Raw genomic sequence first — 19594 nt, forward strand, 5'->3', positions numbered from 1 at the left:
ATCAGTGGGAGCCCTGAGCTTGTTTTCCTGCAACCAGATGGCCCCATCTGGAGGTGATGTGAGACTGCGAGAGATCATCAGGCATTAGATTCTCATAAGGAACACGCAACCCAGATTCCTCGCATGCACAGTTCGCAAGTGTTCATGCTCCTATGAGAAGCTATTGCTGCTGCTGATTTGGCAGGAGGCAGAGCTCAAGCAGTGATGGGAGTGATGGGGCGTGGCTGTAAACACAGATGACACTCTGCTCACCTGCCCTGCACTCACCTCCTGCTGTATGGTCCAGTTCCTAAGAGGCCGCAGACTGGTACCAGTCTGTGGCTGGGGTTGGGGACTCCTGCTGTAACAGACCAGGTCCGTGTCCTCATGCAGAAAGTCCAAGGTGATAAGCACGGCAACATTCTGATCAAGCTAGAAAATAGCAACATTTCAAGTACCATTGCACGATGAGACTCACCAAGCTCGTTACCCGGGCTTCCCCCTCCACCCCATCCTTTTGTTACCCCATTGGCCAAGCCACCCTCCCCCTTGTACTGAAAAACCTGGGCAAACTGTGTACCTGGAAAACACTCACACAGCGGTTAGAAGCCTAGCCTGTGGCATTGAACTGCCCAGGTCCAAATCCCAGCCCCAGCACTGACTAGCTGGGTGATCCTGACAAGTAGATCGTCTCTCTGAGCCTCAGTGTTCCCATCTCCAAAATGGGCATGTTAATCATCGTAGCAGCTAATTGTGAGGATGGATTTAATTGATCTGGGCTAAGCCATGAGAGCTTTGATTTTTAGAAAATCTTTCAGGCGATTCTAACTATGTGTTAAGGATCAAGAACCACTAATCTAATTACACTTGTTGTCACAGGGAAATCATAATAATAATAATAATTTTTTTTTTTTTGAGATGGAGTCTCGCTCTGTCATCCAGGCTGGAGTGCAGTGGCGCGATCTCAGCTCACTGCAACCTCCGCCTCCCGGGTTCAAGTGATTCTCCTGCCTCAGCCTCTCAAGTAGCTGTGATTACAGGTGCCCACCACCACGCCTGGCTAATTTTTGTATTTTTTGCTAGAGACAGGGTTTTGCCATGTTGGCCAAGCTGGTCTTGAACTCCTGACCTCAAGTGATCCCCCCAACCTCTGCTTCCCAAAGTGCTGGGATTACAGGCATGAGATACTGTGCCGGCCACAGTGAAATTGATAACACCCCCTTCACTCTGGGAAGGCTGGGGTTCCATGATAATTTATGTCAGAAGTCCACTAACTTTTTCCATCAATGACCAGATTGTGCATATTTTAGGCTTGGGGGCCACACAGTCTCTGTCACAACTGCTCAAAGCATGCAATATAGAAATGAATGGATATGGCTGTGTTCCAATAAAACTTTATTCATAAGAATAGGCAGCAGGCAGGATTTGGTCTCTGGGCCACGGTTTGCCTCCCCCTGGATTATGTAGCCATGGGACACGGAGAGAACAAGGACCCTGCAGGGTCACACACAAGCCAGTGAGTAGCAGGAAAATTTGTTCAATGGGAGAGATTTCTTCCTGCAGCCTCTGCCCCTGGCGGGGGTAGTGCCTGGGGGCCTCTCCGACACAGAGGCCAGCCAGGTCAGGGGTCGCCTGTAACTGGCCTCTTGTGTCCCACAGCTGCCGGGAAGGATTGCATCACCATACGCAATGCCACCTTCACCTGGTCCCAGGAGAGCCCTCCCTGCCTCCACAGGTACAGAAAAACACCCGTGGTAACCGGCCTCATGATTTCAGGGAGAAGATGCGTGGGGCTCCTGCCGCCTCCCACCTGAGAGGTGGTGCAGGTTTCCAGCCTGGGACTGGAGGGTGGGTTAGGCTGGGCTGGGGCTCTGCCGGGGAGGTTCCCAGGGTGCACCTATACCTCCTGCAGGTGGGGACCTGCACAGCATAGACCAGTATCTCCTGCAGATGGGGACCAGTGCATCTGAATCTCCCCTATTACGGGGAGACACCCCTCTGCTCCCAGGCTGACCAAGACGATGCCACGGGAGGGCTGGCCAAGAGGAGCCCCAAGGTTCAGCCCCATCAACTGTGCTCACTTCTGTGCCCACTTCTGTGCCTTCTATATCAGTCCGAGGCCATGATCACCTACAGCCCCCAACTCTACGGCTTGGTCTGTGTGGCTAAAAGTCTCAGCCAGCCCTGAAACTCCCTGAGAAGGAAGGAATATGCCCTGGGCAGTGTTCGTATTGGTTGTCATTCACTCCCTTCATCGACAGAGTGCTACCTATCAGCTGCGCTCTGTTCTAGGTATTGGGGATAGGGTGAAGGAAACAGACAAGGGCCCTGCTCTCTTGGGGTGACATGCTGATAGAGGTGAGGCCCAAACAGGAAGCCAGAGCAAGGGGACAGAGCACGATGGCATGTCTGGTGAGGGAACGCTTGGCATTCAAGCTGAGATCATAAGGAAGGAGTGTCTGGGAGAAGAGCTGTCTTTTTTTTTTTTTTTTTTTTTTTTTGAAACAGAGTCTTGCTCTGTCACGCAGGCTGGAGTGCAATGGCATGATCTCGGCTCACTGCAACCTCCACCTTCCAGGTTCAAGCAATTCTCCTGCCTCAGCCTCCCGAGTAGCTGGGATTACAGGCGCACGCTACCACACCCAGCTAATTTTTGTATTTTTAGTAGAGATGGGTTTTACCATGTTGGTCAGGCTGGTTTCCAACTCCTGACCTCAAGTGATCCACCTGCCTCAGTTCCCAAAGGACTAGGATTACAAGCATAAGCCACCATGCCCGGCCTGGGAGAAGAGCCTTCTAGGTGGAGGGAATGGCGTTTGCAAAGGTCCTGGGGCAGGAGTGTGCCTGGACCTGGGTTTCTCAACTTCAGCGCGGTTGATACTTTGGGCTGAAACTTCTTTGTTGGGGTCTCTCCTGTGCATTGTGGGATGTTTAGCAGACCCCCAGTCTCTACCCACTAGATGCCAGCAGCACCCCCTACCAGTTGTGACATCCAAAAATATCTCTAGATCTTGCCAAATGACTCCTGAGGGATGCAGTCACCCCCAGGTGAGAACCACTGACCTATTGTGTTCAAGAAACAGCAAGGAGGTCAGCATGGTCTAGGCCGAGCAGCTGAGGCACAGAGCGGCAGGAGGTGGGAGACGTCGTTCATGATCGTCAGGACTTTGGCTTTGACCCTCAGTGAAATGGGGGTGCTGGCGGGTTTAGCTGGGAAGTGTCATGATCTGACTTGGGTTTTAACAGGTCCCTCTGGTCACTGGGTGGAGAATGGGCTGTGGACACGGACAGGAGTGGGGTGGGACCAAGAGCAAGGGGAGGGAGGGAGGAAAGAGCCTATTTATTACAACAGCCAAAGCAGGAGGCCAGGCTGGTGAAACCCTCAGGCTATAGTCAATTCTGCGTGTGTTTGAATGTGGGTTGACATGCAGGCGTGTGTGCGCATGGTGTGGATGTGTGCACACCTGTATGCGTGTGAGTATGGATTGATTGGGTATGTGCATAGACTTTGTGTGTGTGTGTGTGTGGATGTGTGCCCACATTGTATGTGTTGCTGTGCACACTAGCATGCTTGTATGTGTGCAAATGTGCATGCATGTGTGCACGCTTTGTGTGCATGTGTGCATGTGTACATGCAGAGATGTGCACAGGATGGTTGCTCGAATAGCTAGACAAGGACTGGGAAAAGGAACGGTCCCCACAAGTCCTCTTGGAGACTCCCAGAGCAGGAAATCCTGGCTCCATCTGGGCCTCATCCTTCCTCACAGAGGCGGGTCGAACCCTAACCAAGGTCATGTCATGTCTCCCCTCTTGTGTGGCCAGAATAAACCTCACCGTGCCCCAGGGCTGTCTGTTGGCTGTTGTCGGTCCAGTGGGGGCAGGGAAGTCCTCCCTGCTGTCCGCCCTCCTTGGGGAGCTGTCAAAGGTAGACGGATTCATGAGCATCAAGGTGAGGCCACCCCCACCCGTCTGCTAGGATGTCCCCGTCCTGAAAGTCCCCCTTCCTCGCTGCCTTCCCATCCCTCCCCATTCCAGCCAAGCTCACTTTCACCGATTCTCTTCACCTCCCACCCACCACTGAGAGCCCAGCTCCCGCTGCTCCTCAAAACCTATCCCATCTCTGTCCCCATCATCCTCCTGTGACCAAAGTAAGTTGTGTTTTAGGGTGCTGTGGCCTATGTGCCCCAGGAGGCCTGGGTGCAGAACACCTCCGTGGTCGAGAACGTGTGCTTCGGGCAGGAGCTGGAGCCAGCCTGGCTGGAGAGAGTCCTAGAGGCCTGCGCCCTGCGGCCGGATGTGGACAGCTTCCCTGAGGGCGTGCACACTTCAACTGGGGAGCAGGTGAGAGTTTCGGGGTCTTTTTGTGACAGGGAAACATTGCAGTTGGGGGTCATTTGGGTTCCTGACTCCTCGTGGGCAGTATGATGGAGAAATGGGGGGAGCGGTCAGGGAAGTGGGGGAGAAAAAGGGCTGAGCTCAGAATCAAGCACATAGTAGGTGCTCAATACATAATCATGAATCGATAAGTAGAAATAGACACAAAGAGAGAGGCAGGGAGTTGTGCCAGGGATTGGCGGTGAGGGGCTCTCTGACAGCTGAGAGGGAGAAGACCTAGACTCCTGTCTTACTCGGCCCTGCCTTGCTGGGTGACGTGGGTCTAATTGCTTCCCCTCTCTGGGCCTCACCAAAGGGCCTGGACAGAGAAGTGCAAGAAACAGGATACATGCATCTGGAGCTATGGATTGGGCAGGGGTTGGCAAACTGTGACCCCCAGCCAAATCCAGCCCACCACTTGTGGTGTTTTGTCTTGTTTTGCTTTGGAGATGGAGTCTCGCTCTGTTGCGCAGGCTAGAGTGCAGTGCCGCAATCTCGGCTCACTGCAACTCCACCTGCACGTTCAAGCAATTCTCGCACCTCAGCCGACTGAGTAGCTGGGATTACAGGCGCATGCCGCCACACCTGGCTAATTTTTGTATCTGTAGTAGAGACGGGGTTTCACCATGTTGGCCAGGCTGGTCTCGAACTCTGGACCTCAGGTGATCTCCCCATTTACCTCACAGTCAAAGCCCAAGTCGTGATCATCTCTAGTGAGGTCCCTGTGACCTGGCTGTGGTATCCATTAGCCCCATCTTCCATCATCATCTCCCAGCTTTACTCCAGCCACCTGAGTCTCTGTGATATTTCCTGATATCACACACTGACCCCAGGGCCTTTGCACCTGCTGTTCCCTCTGCTGGAAAGCTCTTCCCAGGAGTCCCCAGGGTTCATCCCTCTCTTCTATCACCTTCACAGAGAGGCCTTTTCTGACCACCTTATCTACAGCAACCCTGCTAATGCTAGTGTACCCTACACCTGCACCTGCTTTTTCCTTTTTTTTTTTTTTTTCCTGAGTTGGAGTCTCACTCTGTTGCCCAGGCTGGAGTGCGGTGGCACTATCTCAGTTCACTGCAACCTCCACCTCCTGAGTTCAAGCAATCCTCCCACCTCAGCCTCATGAGTAGCTAGGATTACAGGCATGTGCCACCATGCCTGGCTAATTTTTTTTCTTTCTTTCTTTTTTTTTTTTTTTTTTTACTTTTAGTAGAGATGGGGTTTCACCATGTTGGCCAGGCTGGTCTCGAACTCCTGACCTCAAGGGATCCACCTACCTCAGCCTCCCAAAGCGCTGGGATTACAGGCGTGACCCACCACACCTGGCTCCACCTGCTTTAGTATTTATTCCTCATAGCACTTTCTATCTGATGTTACTTGTTTACGGATTGCCTGTCTCCCCCCCCTTCATTAGAATGGTGGATCCATTAAGAGAGCAGCAACTTTGTTTCGCTCATTGCTGTTTCCCCAGAACCTAGAACCCTACCTAGGTATATGATAACCAGGCAGTAGTTATTAGTGGAATGAATGAATATAAGAATGAATGAATGGCTGGGTGCAGTGGCTTACGCCTGTAATCCCAGCACTTTGGGAGGCCGAGGCGGGTGGATTGCTTGAGGTCAGGAGTTCGAGACCAGCCTGGCCAACATGGTGAAACCCTATCTCTACTAAAAATACAAAAATTAGCCAGGCATGGTGGCACACCTATAATCTCAGCTACTTGGGAGGCTGAGGTAGGAGAATCACTTGAACCCAGGAGGTGGAAGTTGCAGTGAGCCGAGGTCAAGCCATTGCACTCCAGCCTGGGCGACAGAGTGGAACTCCGTCTCAAAAATAAATAAAAATAATTTTAAAAAGAATGAATGAAGACAAGAAGGCCTAGATAGAATGAATAAGTTATAGTAATCAATAGTGCACATGGGAAATTATAGTTAATGATCATTTATTTGTGTATTTCAAGATAGCGAGAAGAGAAGGATTGTTGTGTTCACAATACAGAAGATAAATATTTGAGGTGATGACGATTTCAGTTACCCTGATTTGACCATTACATATTGTCTACAGCAGGGGTCCCCAATCCCCCTGGCCATGGATCAGCACCAGTCTGTGGCCTGTTAGGAACTGGGCAGGCAGCACAGCAGGAGGTGGACAGAGGGCAGGCGAGTGAGGTTTCATCTGTATTTACAGCCACTCCTTATTGTTCGCATAACCGCCTGAGCTCTGCCTCCTGTTAGATCAGTGGCAACGTGAGATTCTCACAGGAGCGCAAACCGTACTGTAACCTGCACATGTGAGGGATCTAGGCTGCGTGCTCCTTATGAGAATCTAATGCCTGATGATCCATCACTACCTCCCATCTCCCCCAGAAGGGACCGTCTAGTTCCAGGAAAATAAGCTCAGGGCTCCCACTGATTCTACATGATGGTGAGTTGTGTATTTCATTATACATAACAATGTAATAATAATACAAGTAGGCTGGGCGCACTGGCTCATGCCTGTAATCCCAGCACTTTGGGAGGCTGAGGCGTAGTGGATCACCTGAGATCAGGAGTTCGAGACCAGCCTGGCCAACATGGTGAAATCCTGTCCCTACTAAAAATACAGAAACTAGCCAGGCATGGTGGTGGGTACCTGTAATTCCAGCTACTCAGGAGGCTGAGACAGGAGAATCGCTTGAACCCAGGAGGCAGGGGTTGCAGTGAGCCAAGATCACGCCATTGCACTCCAGCCTGTGTGACAAGAGCGAAACTCCATCTTGAAAATAATAATAGTTATAGTAATAATAATAATAATGGAAGTAAAGTGCGCAGTAAATGTAATGTGCTTGAATCACCCTGAAACCATCCCCTGGACCATCCCCCTGCCCCCAGGTCCATGGAAAAATTGTCTTCTGCAAAACCGGTCCCTGGTGCCAAAAAGGGTGGGGACCACTGCCCTACAGGTATCAAAATATCACTTGTGCCCCTCAAAGAGTTTCAACTATTACATATCAATAAAAGCTAAAATAAAACAATTAAAATTTAAAATAAAAAAGTAGGACGGAAAAGCTACCACTGGATGAGGGAATAGGGAAATGAATGGTGTCCTCAGTGAAGGTGGTCTCAATGGAGACGGGGACACAGAAGTTGGACTCAAAGGGATACACGGAGTGAGAAGGAGGAGACAGAGTGGATTGGGAAGTGTGGATAGCTCCTCCAGGAAGCATGCCGGGGAAGGGGAGAAGTGAGGTCGGGTAAGGATGGAGGCATTGTCGGCTTGAGAGCGAGTGCCTTTGATGCTGGGCGTGTCCCCAGGTAATAGGCATGTTGAGCTGCACCTCACTCTGATGGGCAGGTGTGCCCTGGCCTGCGCCAGCCTGGGCACCCCAGTTTCACCCTATAGATGCTGACTCAGGCCACTGTTCCTTTTGTGGCCACAGGGCATGAATCTCTCTGGAGGCCAGAAGCAGCGGCTGAGCCTGGCCCGGGCTGTGTACAGAAAGGCAGCTGTGTACCTGCTGGATGACCCCCTGGCAGCCCTGGATGCCCACGTTGGCCAGCATGTCTTCAACCAGGTCATTGGACCTGGTGGGCTACTCCAGGGAACAGTAAGTTTGGGAACATGTGTCAGAGGGCACAAGGCAAAGGCAGAGGGAGCCCTTAGCATCCAGTCCTAACCCAAATTTATCTCACCTCCCCCTTCCACTTGAGTCCAATTTTCCTCTTCGTCTTGGTCAGCTTTTGCTGTGACAATGCTGTGTAACAAACAACCCCCAGATCCCAGCAGCTTACAACAGCAGGGGTTTCTTGCTCATGGATCTGTGGGGTTTTTTTGTTTGTTTTTTTTGAGATGGAGTCTCGCTCTTTAGCCCAGGCTGGAGCGCAGTGGCCGGATCTATGGATCTGTGGTTTAACTACTACAGCTTTGCCTTGGATGACTGGCCAGGGTCAGATGGACTCCCTGTCTTCTTGTTTTGGAGATCATTGTGGCTGAAGCGGCACGAAAACAAAGCGTTTCACGATAAATGCGAAAACGGTTAAACACCCAAATTCCGCTTCCTTCCTTCCTTCCTTCCCTCCTTCCCTCCTTCCTTCCTTCCTCTTTCTCTCTTTCTCTTTCTTTCTTATTTCTTTCTTTCTCTTTCTTTCTTTCTTTTCTTTCTCTCTCTCTCTCTCTCCTTTTCCTTTCCTTTCCTTTCCTTTTCTTTCTCTCCTTCCTTCCTTCCTTCCTTCCTTCCTTTCTTTCTTTCTCTCTTTCTTTCTCTCTCTCTCTCTCTCTCTCTCTCTCTCCTTTTCCTTTCCTTTCCTTTTCTTTCTCTCCTTTCTTGACAGAGTCTTGCTCTGTCACCCAGGATGGAGTGCAGTGGTCCAATCTCACCTCACTGCAACCTCCACCTCCCAGGTTCAAGTGCTTCTCTTGCCTCAGCCTCCAAAGTAGCTGGGAATACAGGTGTGCACCACCATACCTAGCTAATTTTTGTATTTTTAGTAGAGACAGGGCTTAGGCATGTCAGCCAGGCTGGTCTCGAACTCCTGGCCTAAAGTGATCCACCTGCTTTGGCTTCCCAAAGTGTCGGGATTACGGGCATGAGCCACTGTGCCCAGCCACGTGTGCATAACTTCTACCCCTTCCCTGCCCAGACACGGATTCTCGTGACCCACGCACTCCACATCCTGCCCCAGGCTGACTGGATCGTGGTGCTGGCAGATGGGGCCATCGCAGAGATGGGTTCCTACCAGGAGCTTCTGCAGAGGAAGGGGGCCCTCATGGGTCTTCTGGATCAAGCCAGACAGCCAGGAGATACAGGAGAAGGAGGTACTAGGTGGGCTTTGCTGATTCTCCATGCCTGGCTCCTGCCATCCTTGGGGAAAAAGGCTCAAAGGGTCCTACTGGCATGAATGGAGTGCTCTGGTCATACTCTCCCTGCAGGCCTAGGCCTGGAAGCAGACAGCTCTCCCAGTAGGTCACCTCTCTCCAGGAATAGCCAATAACACCATCTATGAGCCGGGGGGTGTGCTAAGTGCTTCTGTAAAAATACACTATTTCATTTGATTCTCACAGTACCCCCAGAGGCATGTGAAGTTATTGCTGTCATTTTACAGATGAGCCAACTGAAGCAAAGAGAGTGAAATCACTTGCCCAAGGTCACAAGATTAGAACTTGAATGTGTCCAACTCCAGAGTCTATGCTTGCAGTTGCTATGCAGACAGCCCAAGAAGGACTTTGATGCCTAGAAAGCTACACCATGTTAGCTAGAGTTTCTAATAATCCAAAGAACACAGAATGTGCTGGATACATGACAAGTTTCTGGAAGTAAAGTTGCCAAGCCAAGCTCACCTGCAATGACTGAAAAGTAGCAACTAACAGCACATCACATACGTTAGCTCATTTAATCAACATAATGCCCCTGTGAGGCTGGTACTAGAATCATTTCCATTTCACAGATGAGGAAACTGAGGCCCAGAAGTTAAGGAACTAGTCCCAGGTTACATGGCTTATAAGTGACAGCACTGGGATTTGAACCCAAGCAACTTGATTCCAGAGAATGTGTTTTTTAATCATTACACTTTATACTATCCCTTCATGACAAAGCAAGGACTCACACCCAGGTCTCCCTCAATCTCAGGTTTTGCTTCTTCTGAGAACATCTGCTTAGCACTGGCCCACCCTGGTAAAAACCTTAAGTGTTGATTCACAGTGTCACAGTCCTGAAGCTCGAAGATAGAACTTGCCTGCTTGTATTGGTTAGCTTTTGCTGTGATCATGCTGTGTAACAAATAGCCCCCAAATCTCATCAGCTTACAGTAGCAGTTATTTCTTGCTTACAGGTCTGTGGTTAAACTACTACAGATCTGCTTTCAGTGACTGGCCACACCTGGGGGATAGTGGTGGGGAGGTGTCCTTCCTAGGGGAGATGGTACCTGAGGGTAGGTGAGAGCCAGAAAAGAACATTCCAGACACAAGGAACTGCTTGAGCAAAGCTGTTGGGAGAAACAGAGATAACGTGACTTTGTATGGTGTTAAATGCTGTTTTTCCAACCTCAAGTTCATAGCAGGTGCTCAGTTATATTCACTGATTGAAGAAACGAATGAGTGAGTGAATGCCTGAAGGATGTTCCTGGAAGAACTCAGAGTGGGGTGTTGAGAGAGGTTGCTGGAGAGGTGGCAGGAGCCAGATCAGGGGAAATGGATGGTCAGAGCAGTTAAGGCCACATAGTCAGTGGGTATCAAAGTGTGTATCTGGGTCGTGTTGTGTGACAGGACTCTCTTGACCTTGCAGAAACAGAACCTGGGACCAGCACCAAGGACCCCAGAGGCTCCTCTGCAGGCAGGAGGCCCGAGCTTAGACCCGAGAGGTGAGTCCGCCATGGTGCCACACTCAGAAGGGCACAGGCTGAAGCTGAAGTAGTAGCTGAAGGAACCACCCGCATCTCAGGCAGTTAGGGAGACAACAAAAACCATTATGGATGCAGAACCTGCTGCAGTCCCCCCATGGTGCCCTGCTGAGGGATAATTTACCAAAATTGGTCCAGTTAGCCAAGATGATTAGGTCCCCATAGGGCCAGTTCATGGAATGAACAATACGCCTTCCAGTGTGATGGGTGTCTTCAAGTGGGCCGAGGCCAGCTTGCTGGAGTTGTCGCAGTGCTGCAATAGGGCAGGACTGGTTCCTCCCCATAGCTGTAAACCACCATGCCAGGCCTCGTCACCTATGCTTTGACAGGTTGGCTATGCACAGGGTTTAGGTCTGTATGCGCAGCATCACTTGACGCTGGCCAGAACACGTGGGCAAGGGGCCAGGAGGAGGACTGCGGTCCCCTCCTCTCTCAGCTCCCTGCAGCCGGGACACAGCTGGGCTCATTGTGGGGCTGTCTGCAGCAGAAGGACCTGCTGCCTGATACTCTCCCCTCTTAATGAGAGGGGTCTTGGGAAGCAGAACAGCAGGCCACTGGTACCAGGTAGCCCGAGCTTAAGTGCCTGCTATACAGGGGTGGGGGGCGGCAGCGATCTCAAGGGGCCTCCGTCCCTGGGGACCACAGGGGCTGATCCCCATCCCAGCTAGCCACCCTAAGGGCACTTCTCAATCACACGCACACTCACCATCTTCACAGTACACAAGAGTCTAAAGTAAGATCAGATGGATAGCTAGTCACGTTAAAAGAAAACCAGTAGATACATTAAGGCTGGGCACGGTGGCTCACACCTGTAAATCCCAGCACTTTGGGAGGCCAAAGTGGGTGGATCACTTGAGGTCAGGAGTTCGAGACCACCCTGGCCAACATGCTGAAACCCCGTCTCTACTAAAAATAAAAAATTTTTTAAAAATTAAAAAGTTTTAAGAAGCCGGTGTGGTGGCGTGTGCCTGTGGTCCCAACTACTCGGGAGGCTGAGGCAGGAGAATCGCTTGAACCCGGGAGGTGGAGGTTGCAGTGCGCCGAGATGCGCCGAGATTGTGCCAAATTAACCTCTAGCAAATTTAATGTGTCTGAGGCTTTTTGTTTTTTGGGGTTGTTTTTTGAGACGGAACCTTGCTCTGTCGCCCAGGCTGGAGTGCAATGGTACGATCTTGGCTCACTGCAATCCCCGCCTCCCGGGTTCAAGTGATTCTTATGCCCAGTCTCTTGAGTAGCTGGGATTACAGGCACATGCCACCAGGCCCAGCTAATTTTTGTATTTTTAGTAGAGACAGGGTGTTGCCGTGTTGTCCAGGCTGGTCTCAAACTCCTGACCTCAGGTGTTCCACCTGCCTCAGCCTCCCAAAGTGCTGGGATTACAGGCGTGAGCCACTGCACCTGGCTGAAAGATGTTAATTGAGCAAAGAATGATCTGCACATCAGGCAGCCCCTGAACCAGAATATGTCCAGAGAGGCTCTGGAACAGCCACGGGGTCAAAGATTAATGGACAGAAAAAGGAAGGTGAAGGACAGAAAACAGAAGTGGGTACAGAAACAGCCAGACTGGTTACAGCTCAGCGTCTGCTTTATTTGAACATGGTTTGCACCATTGGCTGCCTTTGATTGGCTGAAACTCAGTGATTGACACAGGAGTAGGTTGCAGTCTGTTTGAGTCCAGTTAGGTTACAGTTCACTATGTACAGGAAAACCTTTAGGCCAAAGTTAAAATATGTAAGGAGGCAGCTTTGCGCTAAACTTAATAGTAGGTAGGTAGACATGTATATGTAGATATACATATATGTACATGAATGTTTCAATGGATGGATGGATAGATAATATTCCTATTTTTACAGCTGAGGAAACTGAGGTGCAGAGGTTAAGTCAGCCCACTTAACCATAGATAAAACATTCAAAAAGTCTTTAGCATCTGAATTGTTCATAATTTATATTCTGCCAGTTGGACTGACAAATCTGATGGTAAACAGTAGGAGCAAAACAATTGCACCAAAGCTTAAGCCAAAATAAAAATTCTGAGAACAGGCTGGGCGTGGCAGCTCATGCCTGTAATCCCAGCACTTTGGGAGGCTGAGGCGGGCGGCTTGCTTGAGCTCAGGAGTTTGAGACCAACCTGGGCAACATAGCAAGACCCTGTCTCAAAAAAAAAAAAAAAAAAAAGAAAAGAAAATTCTGAGAACGGAGTTCCAATGGTGGGCAAGTTAAGTTCATCCTGTGAACTGGCATCAGAAGAACGGGCTTGCTTGACCCTGGGATAATAGATGGCATTTAGCTGGGTACCACACAGACAGAAGGGAACTGTGATATCTGGTCAGTATTTTGTTAGATAAATGAATGAATGAATGAATGAGTAGAGAGTGTATCCAGAGCTCAGTGGCTGTCAGTGGGCCTGAGGGTTGGGCACATACACCCTGCCATTGGGAGAGACACTGACTTTGTCTTCATTTCCTCTAAATGACAGGTCCATCAAGTCAGTCCCTGAGAAAGACCATACCACTTCAGAAGCCCAGACAGAGGTTCCTCTAGATGACCCTGACAGGGCAGGATGGCCAACAGGAAAGGACAGCACGCAATATGGCAGGGTAATCACCAGCTTCACCTACCCTGCCCCACCTGCTGCTGCCGCCTCCGGGGACCCAAGTCCTCCCAACAAATGTAGCACTTGCAGTGAGGCGGCAGTCATACTCACCTTTCTTGAGCACCTACTATGTGCCAGTAGCATTCTAGACCTTTTCTTAATCCTCACAACCGCCCTAAAAAATAGATATGATATGCTGAACTTCCTATATTATGTTCCTTCTTGTCATTCAGTTATCAGATTAAATATCATCTCCAGTCTCCCAGACTAAAAAAAAAAAAAGAAACTGAAGTCTTTTAAAATGTATTTTATTTTGCTTTTGAGAAAGTGGCTTTCTCACTCACCCAGGCTGGACTGCAATGATGTAATCACAGCTCACTGCATCCTCGACCTCCTGGGCTCAAGCAATCCTCCTACCTCAGTCTCTCAAGTAGCTGGGACTGCAAGCTTGTGACACCATGCCCAGCTAGTGTTTGTATTTTTAATAGAGATGGGGTTTTCCTATGTTGCCCAGGTTGGTCTCGAACTCCTGGGCTCAAGTGATCCTCTGTCCTCTGCCTCCCAAAGTGCAGGGGTTACAGGTGTGAGCCACTGTGCCTGGCCAAGAAACTGAAGTCTTAAAGAGTTAAGAGCCTTGTCTGTGTTTTCATAACTAGCCTGGGACTCAACCTGGGACTCAAATCTGGGACCCAAGTCTAGGCCAGTCTGAGTCTGAAGTTTGTACTGTTTCTCCTCTTCTATACTGCTGTGTATCTGCACCCCCCTACTTATCCACCATCATCCAGCTAGATGATCATCCACCCACCCACCCATCCATCCCACCCGCTCATTTATCCATCCCATTCATTCACCCACCTACTCATTTATCCATCCTACCCACTCATTCATCCATCCATCCCACCCACTCATTCATCCATACCACCCACTCGTTTATCCATCCCACCCACTCATTTATCTCTCCATCCCATCCACTCACCCACCTACTCATTTATCCATCCCATTCACTTACCCATCCATCTATCCCACCTAACAATACAACAATTCCCTCACCTATGCATTTGTCTGTTCAGCTGTTCATCCATTCATTGATCTCTCCATCCATTCATCCACTCATTCATTCATACACCTACCCACCTACCCTCTCATCCATCCAGCAAACATGTACACGGTACCCACTGTGTGCCAGGCTAAGTCTGGTGGAGATTAGATACTAGTGAAGATAAATGGAGAGCAAATAATTATGCTAATAAGCAAGCTATATCCAATCGCAATAAGTGCTATAAATAAGAATGATTGGGTGCAGTGGCTCATGCCTGTAATCCCAACACTTTTGGAGGCTGAGGCAGGTGGATTGCTTGAGACCAGGAGTTCGAGGCTGCAGTGAGCTATGATCATGTCACGGCAATCCAGCCTGGGTGACAGAGTGAGACCCTGCCATGGAGACCAACTGAGGGTCATGGTAGGTATGGATAGGATGCTCTGAGAAGTGCCATTTGAGCTTCCCCGAAGAACATGTGAAGGAACCAGTCATACAAAGGTCAGGAGAAAGAGCGCTCCAGGAAAAGGGAGCAGCAGGTACAATGGCTCTGAGGTGGGAAGTAGCTTAGGGTGCCAGAGAAAGGGGTCCCATGAGGCTGGCAGGCAGTGAGTGGGGGCAAGATAAGAAGCTTGAAATTTATTTTTATTTTTATTTTTGAGATGGAGTTTCACTCTTGTCGCCCAGGCAGGAGCATAATGGTGCAATCTCGGCTCACTGCAACCTCTGTCTCCCAGGTTCAAGTGATTCTCCTGCAGCTTCCCAAGTATCTGGGATTACAGGCGCCCGCCACCACAACAGGCTAATTTTTGTATTTTTAGTAGAGACAGGGTTTCACCATGTTGGTCCAGGCTGGTCTCAAATTCCTGAGCTCAGGTGACCCACCCGCCTCGGCCTCCCAAAGCGCTTACAGGTATGAGCCACCTCGCCTGGCTGGAATTTCTTCGGAGAGCAAGAGATAGCCATGGACAGGCCAGCAACAAGATATAATTAGATTAATGTTTTCAACAGTGCTGTCTGGCTGCAGCTGTGCAGAGAACTTCAGATTTGTAGGAGCAGGACGTTAAGCCAGTGGCTGACCCGTTCTGCGCCTCAGTTTCCTTATCTGTGAAATTGAGGTTATTATGAGCAGAGACACATGCCTGACCCATGGTGAGTGTTCAAGAAAACCCTTCTGGCTGGGTGTGGAGGCTCACACCTGTAATCCAAGCACTTTGGGAGGCCGAGGAGGGAGGATCGCTTGAGGCCAGGAGTTTGAGACCAGCCTGGGCAACATAGCAAGACTCCAACTCTTTAAAACTATGAACATTAACAAAGCATGGTGGTACAAACCTATAGTCCTGACTACTCGGGAGGCTGAGGCGGGGGGATTACTTAAGCATGGAGTTCAAGTCTGCAGTGAGACATGATTGCGCCGGTGTACTCCAGCCTGGGTGACATGGGTGACAGAGTGCAAGACCCTGTCCTTAAAAAAATAAATAAGGAAAATAAAGAAAAACAAAAGAAAAAATATTAATACGAGCTCACTGGGGATTGTGTAGGAGATGGGGGTTCTAAGGCTGGCTGGGGCCTGTCTGTGGGAGGCGCGGCGGCAGAACCTGTGAGGTCTGTGTGGCGCTTCCATCTGCCCATGGGCATGTTTTCTGGGAGCCTCGCCTGGCCTTGCCTCAACTCACCCGTCCCGCTGGGGGCTCTCTCTGCCTCCCTCTCCCTCATGTGTGCTACAGGTGAAGGCCACAGTGCACCTGGCCTACCTGCGTGCGGTGGGCACCCCCCTCTGCCTCTATGCACTCTTCCTCTTCCTCTGCCAGCAAGTGGCGTCCTTCTGCCGGGGTTACTGGCTGAGCCTGTGGGCGGACGACCCCACAGTGGGTGGGCAGCAGACGCAGGCAGCCCTGCGTGGTGGGATCTTCGGGCTCCTCGGCTGTCTCCAAGGTATGCCTCACCTGCCCTCCTCATCTCCGTCCTCCCAGCTCCCCCGAGGGGTGCTCAGGGCTCCTTTTCCTCACCTCTCCCTGGGTCACCCTGCGCCCCCTGGAACAACTGTGCAAAATGTCTGGGGTCTAGGCAAAGATCTCTGTCCTTCAGATGAGGCTGGAGGGAATGGGGAGGACAGGGCACATCCCTCCTTTTCTGGAAGCTTCAGAACTTCTCCCAGTTCCTCCCCGCTAGCGGATGGCAGCTCCAAGGCCTGCGTGCTGGTGACTTTCATTGCCTGCCCCCAAACCTCCAGACAGAACCAGACCCTCCCTAACAGATGCATTACCGCTGTCACTCCATCTTCTCCTCATTAAAGATGGAAATACGGCCGGGCGCGGTGGCTCACGCCTGTAATCCCAACACTTTGGGAGGCCAAGGCGGGCGGATCATGAGGTCAGGAGATCGAGATCATCCTGGCTAACACAGTGAAACCCCGTCTCTACTAAAAATACAAAATATTAGTCGGGGGTGGTGGCAGGCACCTGTAGTCCCAGCTACTCGGGAGGCTGAGGCAGGAGAATGGCGTGAACTCAGGAGGCGGAGCTTGCAGTGAGCCGCGACCGCGCCACTGTACTCCAGCCTGGGAGACAGCGAGACTCCGTCTCAAAAAAATAAAATAAATAAAATAAAATAGATGGAACTACTTCTTGAAATAATTGTAGATTCACATGCAGTTCTAGGAAATAAGGTGGCCAGCTACCTTATACAGTCTGCCCAGTTTCTCCCAGTGGTGATATTTTGCAAAATGATAGTAAAGTATCACAAAGGATACTGACACCCATCAATCCATGGATCTCATTTGTTTATTTATTTATTTATTTAATTTATTTTGAGACCGAGTCTTGCTCTGTCGCCCAGGCTAGAGTGTAGTGCTGCAGTCTCAGCTCACTGCAACCCCCATCTCCCAGGTTCAAGAAGTTCTCCTGCCTCAGCTTCCCGAGTAGCTGGAAGCTGGGCTTATAAGTGTGCAGCCCGGTTCATTTTTGTATTTTTGGTAGAGATGGGGTTTCACCATGTTGGCCAACTCCTGACCTCAAATGATCTGCCCGCCTCGGCCTCCCAAAGTGTTGGGATTACAGCTAGGTGTGAGCCCCCGCGCCCGGCCCTATGGATCTCATTGTGATTTCCCCAGTTTTGATTGCACGTAGGTGTGCGCATGTTTGCCTCTGTGCAGTTGTGTCCCCCATTCAGGCTCTCGCATCCATCACAATGGTTAATGGTTGAGACACTGAACAATCCCCTCACCTCAAGGCACTCTCATGTTGCCCTTTTGCAACCACACCCACCCTCCTCCTGCCTCGCCCACCCAGTCCCTAACCCCTGGTTCTTCTCCTTTTAATACGTGGCCTGGCTGAAGGGAGGACCAAGAGTGCACACGTGAGTTTGGCTTCTTCTTTAGACACACACACACGTATATATAGACTGGGTCTGGCTTTGTCACCCAGGCTGGAATGCAGTGGCACGAACGCGGCTCACTGCAACCTCTGCCTCCTGGGCTCAAGCGATCCTCCTACCTCGGCCTCCCGAGTAGCTGGGACTACATGCACACGCCACCATGCCTGGCTAATTTTTGTTTGTTTGTTTTTGATGGAAACAGGGTTTTGCCGTGTTGCCCAGGCTGGCCTCAAACTTCTGGGCTCAGGCAATCCTCTGCCTCAGCCTCCCAAAGTGTTGGGATCACAGGCATGAGCCACCACGCCTGGCCTGGCTTCCTCTTTAAAGGACAGTTGCCTCGTTTCCATGTTGATTCATCCTCATTCACTGGGTGACCTTGGCCACATCACCCAAATGCTGTGAGCCTGTGCCCTCCTCTGTAAAATGGGGGGCACCAGGCCTGAATTTGAGGACTCTTCTAATCCTAAGAACCTGTACACCTACTCACCACAACGGCATGTACCGTAGAATATTCAAGGCGAACGGTTACTTAACCAAGAGGAAATTAGGGATTGTCAGAGTCAGCTGAGTCCTGGAATGAACCCAAATCCTCATTTGGGTGGCAAATAGCCCTTTCAAAATCCTTCCACTTCCATCCCTCGTTTGATAGCTAAGGGCAAGTCTTACTCTCCCTTAAAGATGGAGAGATGGGAGCTGAGAGAGAGAAATTGGTTATGACTGTCGAATACAAACAATAAAAAATTCAGCTCCAGGACAGACACGGTAGCTCATGCCTGTAATCCCAGCACTTTGGGAGGCCAAAGTGGGTAGATCACTTGAGGTCAGGAGTTCAAGACCAGCCTGGCCAACATGGTGAAACCCCGTCTCTATTAAAAACATAAAAATTAGCCAGGTGTGGTGTCAGTGCCTGTAATCCCAGCTACTTGGGAGGATGACGCAGGAGAATCACTTGAACCTGGGAGGTGGAGGTTGCAGTGAGCAGAGATTGCACCACTGCGCTCCAGCCTGGGTGACAGAGCAAGACTCCGTCTGAAAATAAACAAATTCAGCTCCAAATCAAAGTGGTTTAAGCAACAAGAGAATTGATTGGCTCTTGGGACCAGAATCCATAGATTTCTGGCTTCAGGTATGTCTGGATGTAGGGGTCCAAACAAGAAATTGCTTCATTTCCCGCCTCTGGGACAGCTTCCTGTCCAGCTCAGCTGCTCCCCCTGGCGGTAAGATGATATTCCACAGCTCCAGCTTGGCCACCTCCCACCACCCAGTACCACTTTTCCAAAAGTTCTAGTGAAGTCCCAGGTCTCCCTGTCATTGGCCTGACTTGGGTTATGCGTTCATCCCTGAACCTATTGCAGTGGTTTGGATTGGCCGTGGGTGAAATTTGCCCCACCCCAGAGGAGAAGTTAGCCCCACCCCACGCATATAGATTAGCATTGGGAGGAAGGATGTACATTTCTCTCCTAGGGCTACTGCCAAACAAGTTTCCACAAACTTGGGAGCCTAGCACTATTGAAATTTGTTCTGTCGCAGTTCTGAGGCCTGAAGTCTAAAATGAAGGTGTCAGCAGTGTTCACTCATTGTGGAGGGTTTTTTTGTTTGTTTGTTTGTTTGTTTGAGACGGCGTCTTGTTCTGTCGCCCAGGCTGGAGTGCAGTGGCACGATCCCGGCTCATGGCTCACTGCAACCTCCGCCTCCCGGGTTCAAGTGTTTCTCCTGCCTCAGCCTCCTGAGTAGCTGGGACTATAGATGCCTGACAACATGCCCAGTTAATTTTTGTATTTTTAGTAGAGAGTAGGGTTTAGTAGGGTTTCACCATGTTGGTCAGGTTGGTCTCAAACTCCTGACTTCAGGTGATCCACCTGCCTT

At 50.4% G+C, this 19594-nt stretch overlaps 1 protein-coding gene across 2 annotated transcripts in view; it reads left to right on the forward strand.

The window, feature by feature from the left end:
* The window catches only part of ABCC6 (ATP binding cassette subfamily C member 6), a 72802-nt gene that overhangs the window by 36530 nt on the left and 16678 nt on the right, over positions 1 to 19594 (forward strand). For both annotated transcript variants that reach the window (XM_021931787.2, XM_021931788.2), the window contains exons 15-22: positions 1639 to 1714; positions 3802 to 3928; positions 4144 to 4320; positions 7769 to 7936; positions 8970 to 9144; positions 10610 to 10685; positions 13201 to 13321; positions 16081 to 16288. In XM_021931787.2, the coding sequence (XP_021787479.2) occupies positions 1639 to 1714; positions 3802 to 3928; positions 4144 to 4320; positions 7769 to 7936; positions 8970 to 9144; positions 10610 to 10685; positions 13201 to 13321; positions 16081 to 16288 (1128 nt within the window). The remainder of the gene's footprint in view (positions 1 to 1638; positions 1715 to 3801; positions 3929 to 4143; positions 4321 to 7768; positions 7937 to 8969; positions 9145 to 10609; positions 10686 to 13200; positions 13322 to 16080; positions 16289 to 19594) is intronic.

The sequence above is a fragment of the Papio anubis genome, chromosome 18, assembly GCF_008728515.1.
Source record: "Papio anubis isolate 15944 chromosome 18, Panubis1.0, whole genome shotgun sequence".
NCBI classification, from domain to species: domain Eukaryota; kingdom Metazoa; phylum Chordata; class Mammalia; order Primates; family Cercopithecidae; genus Papio; species Papio anubis.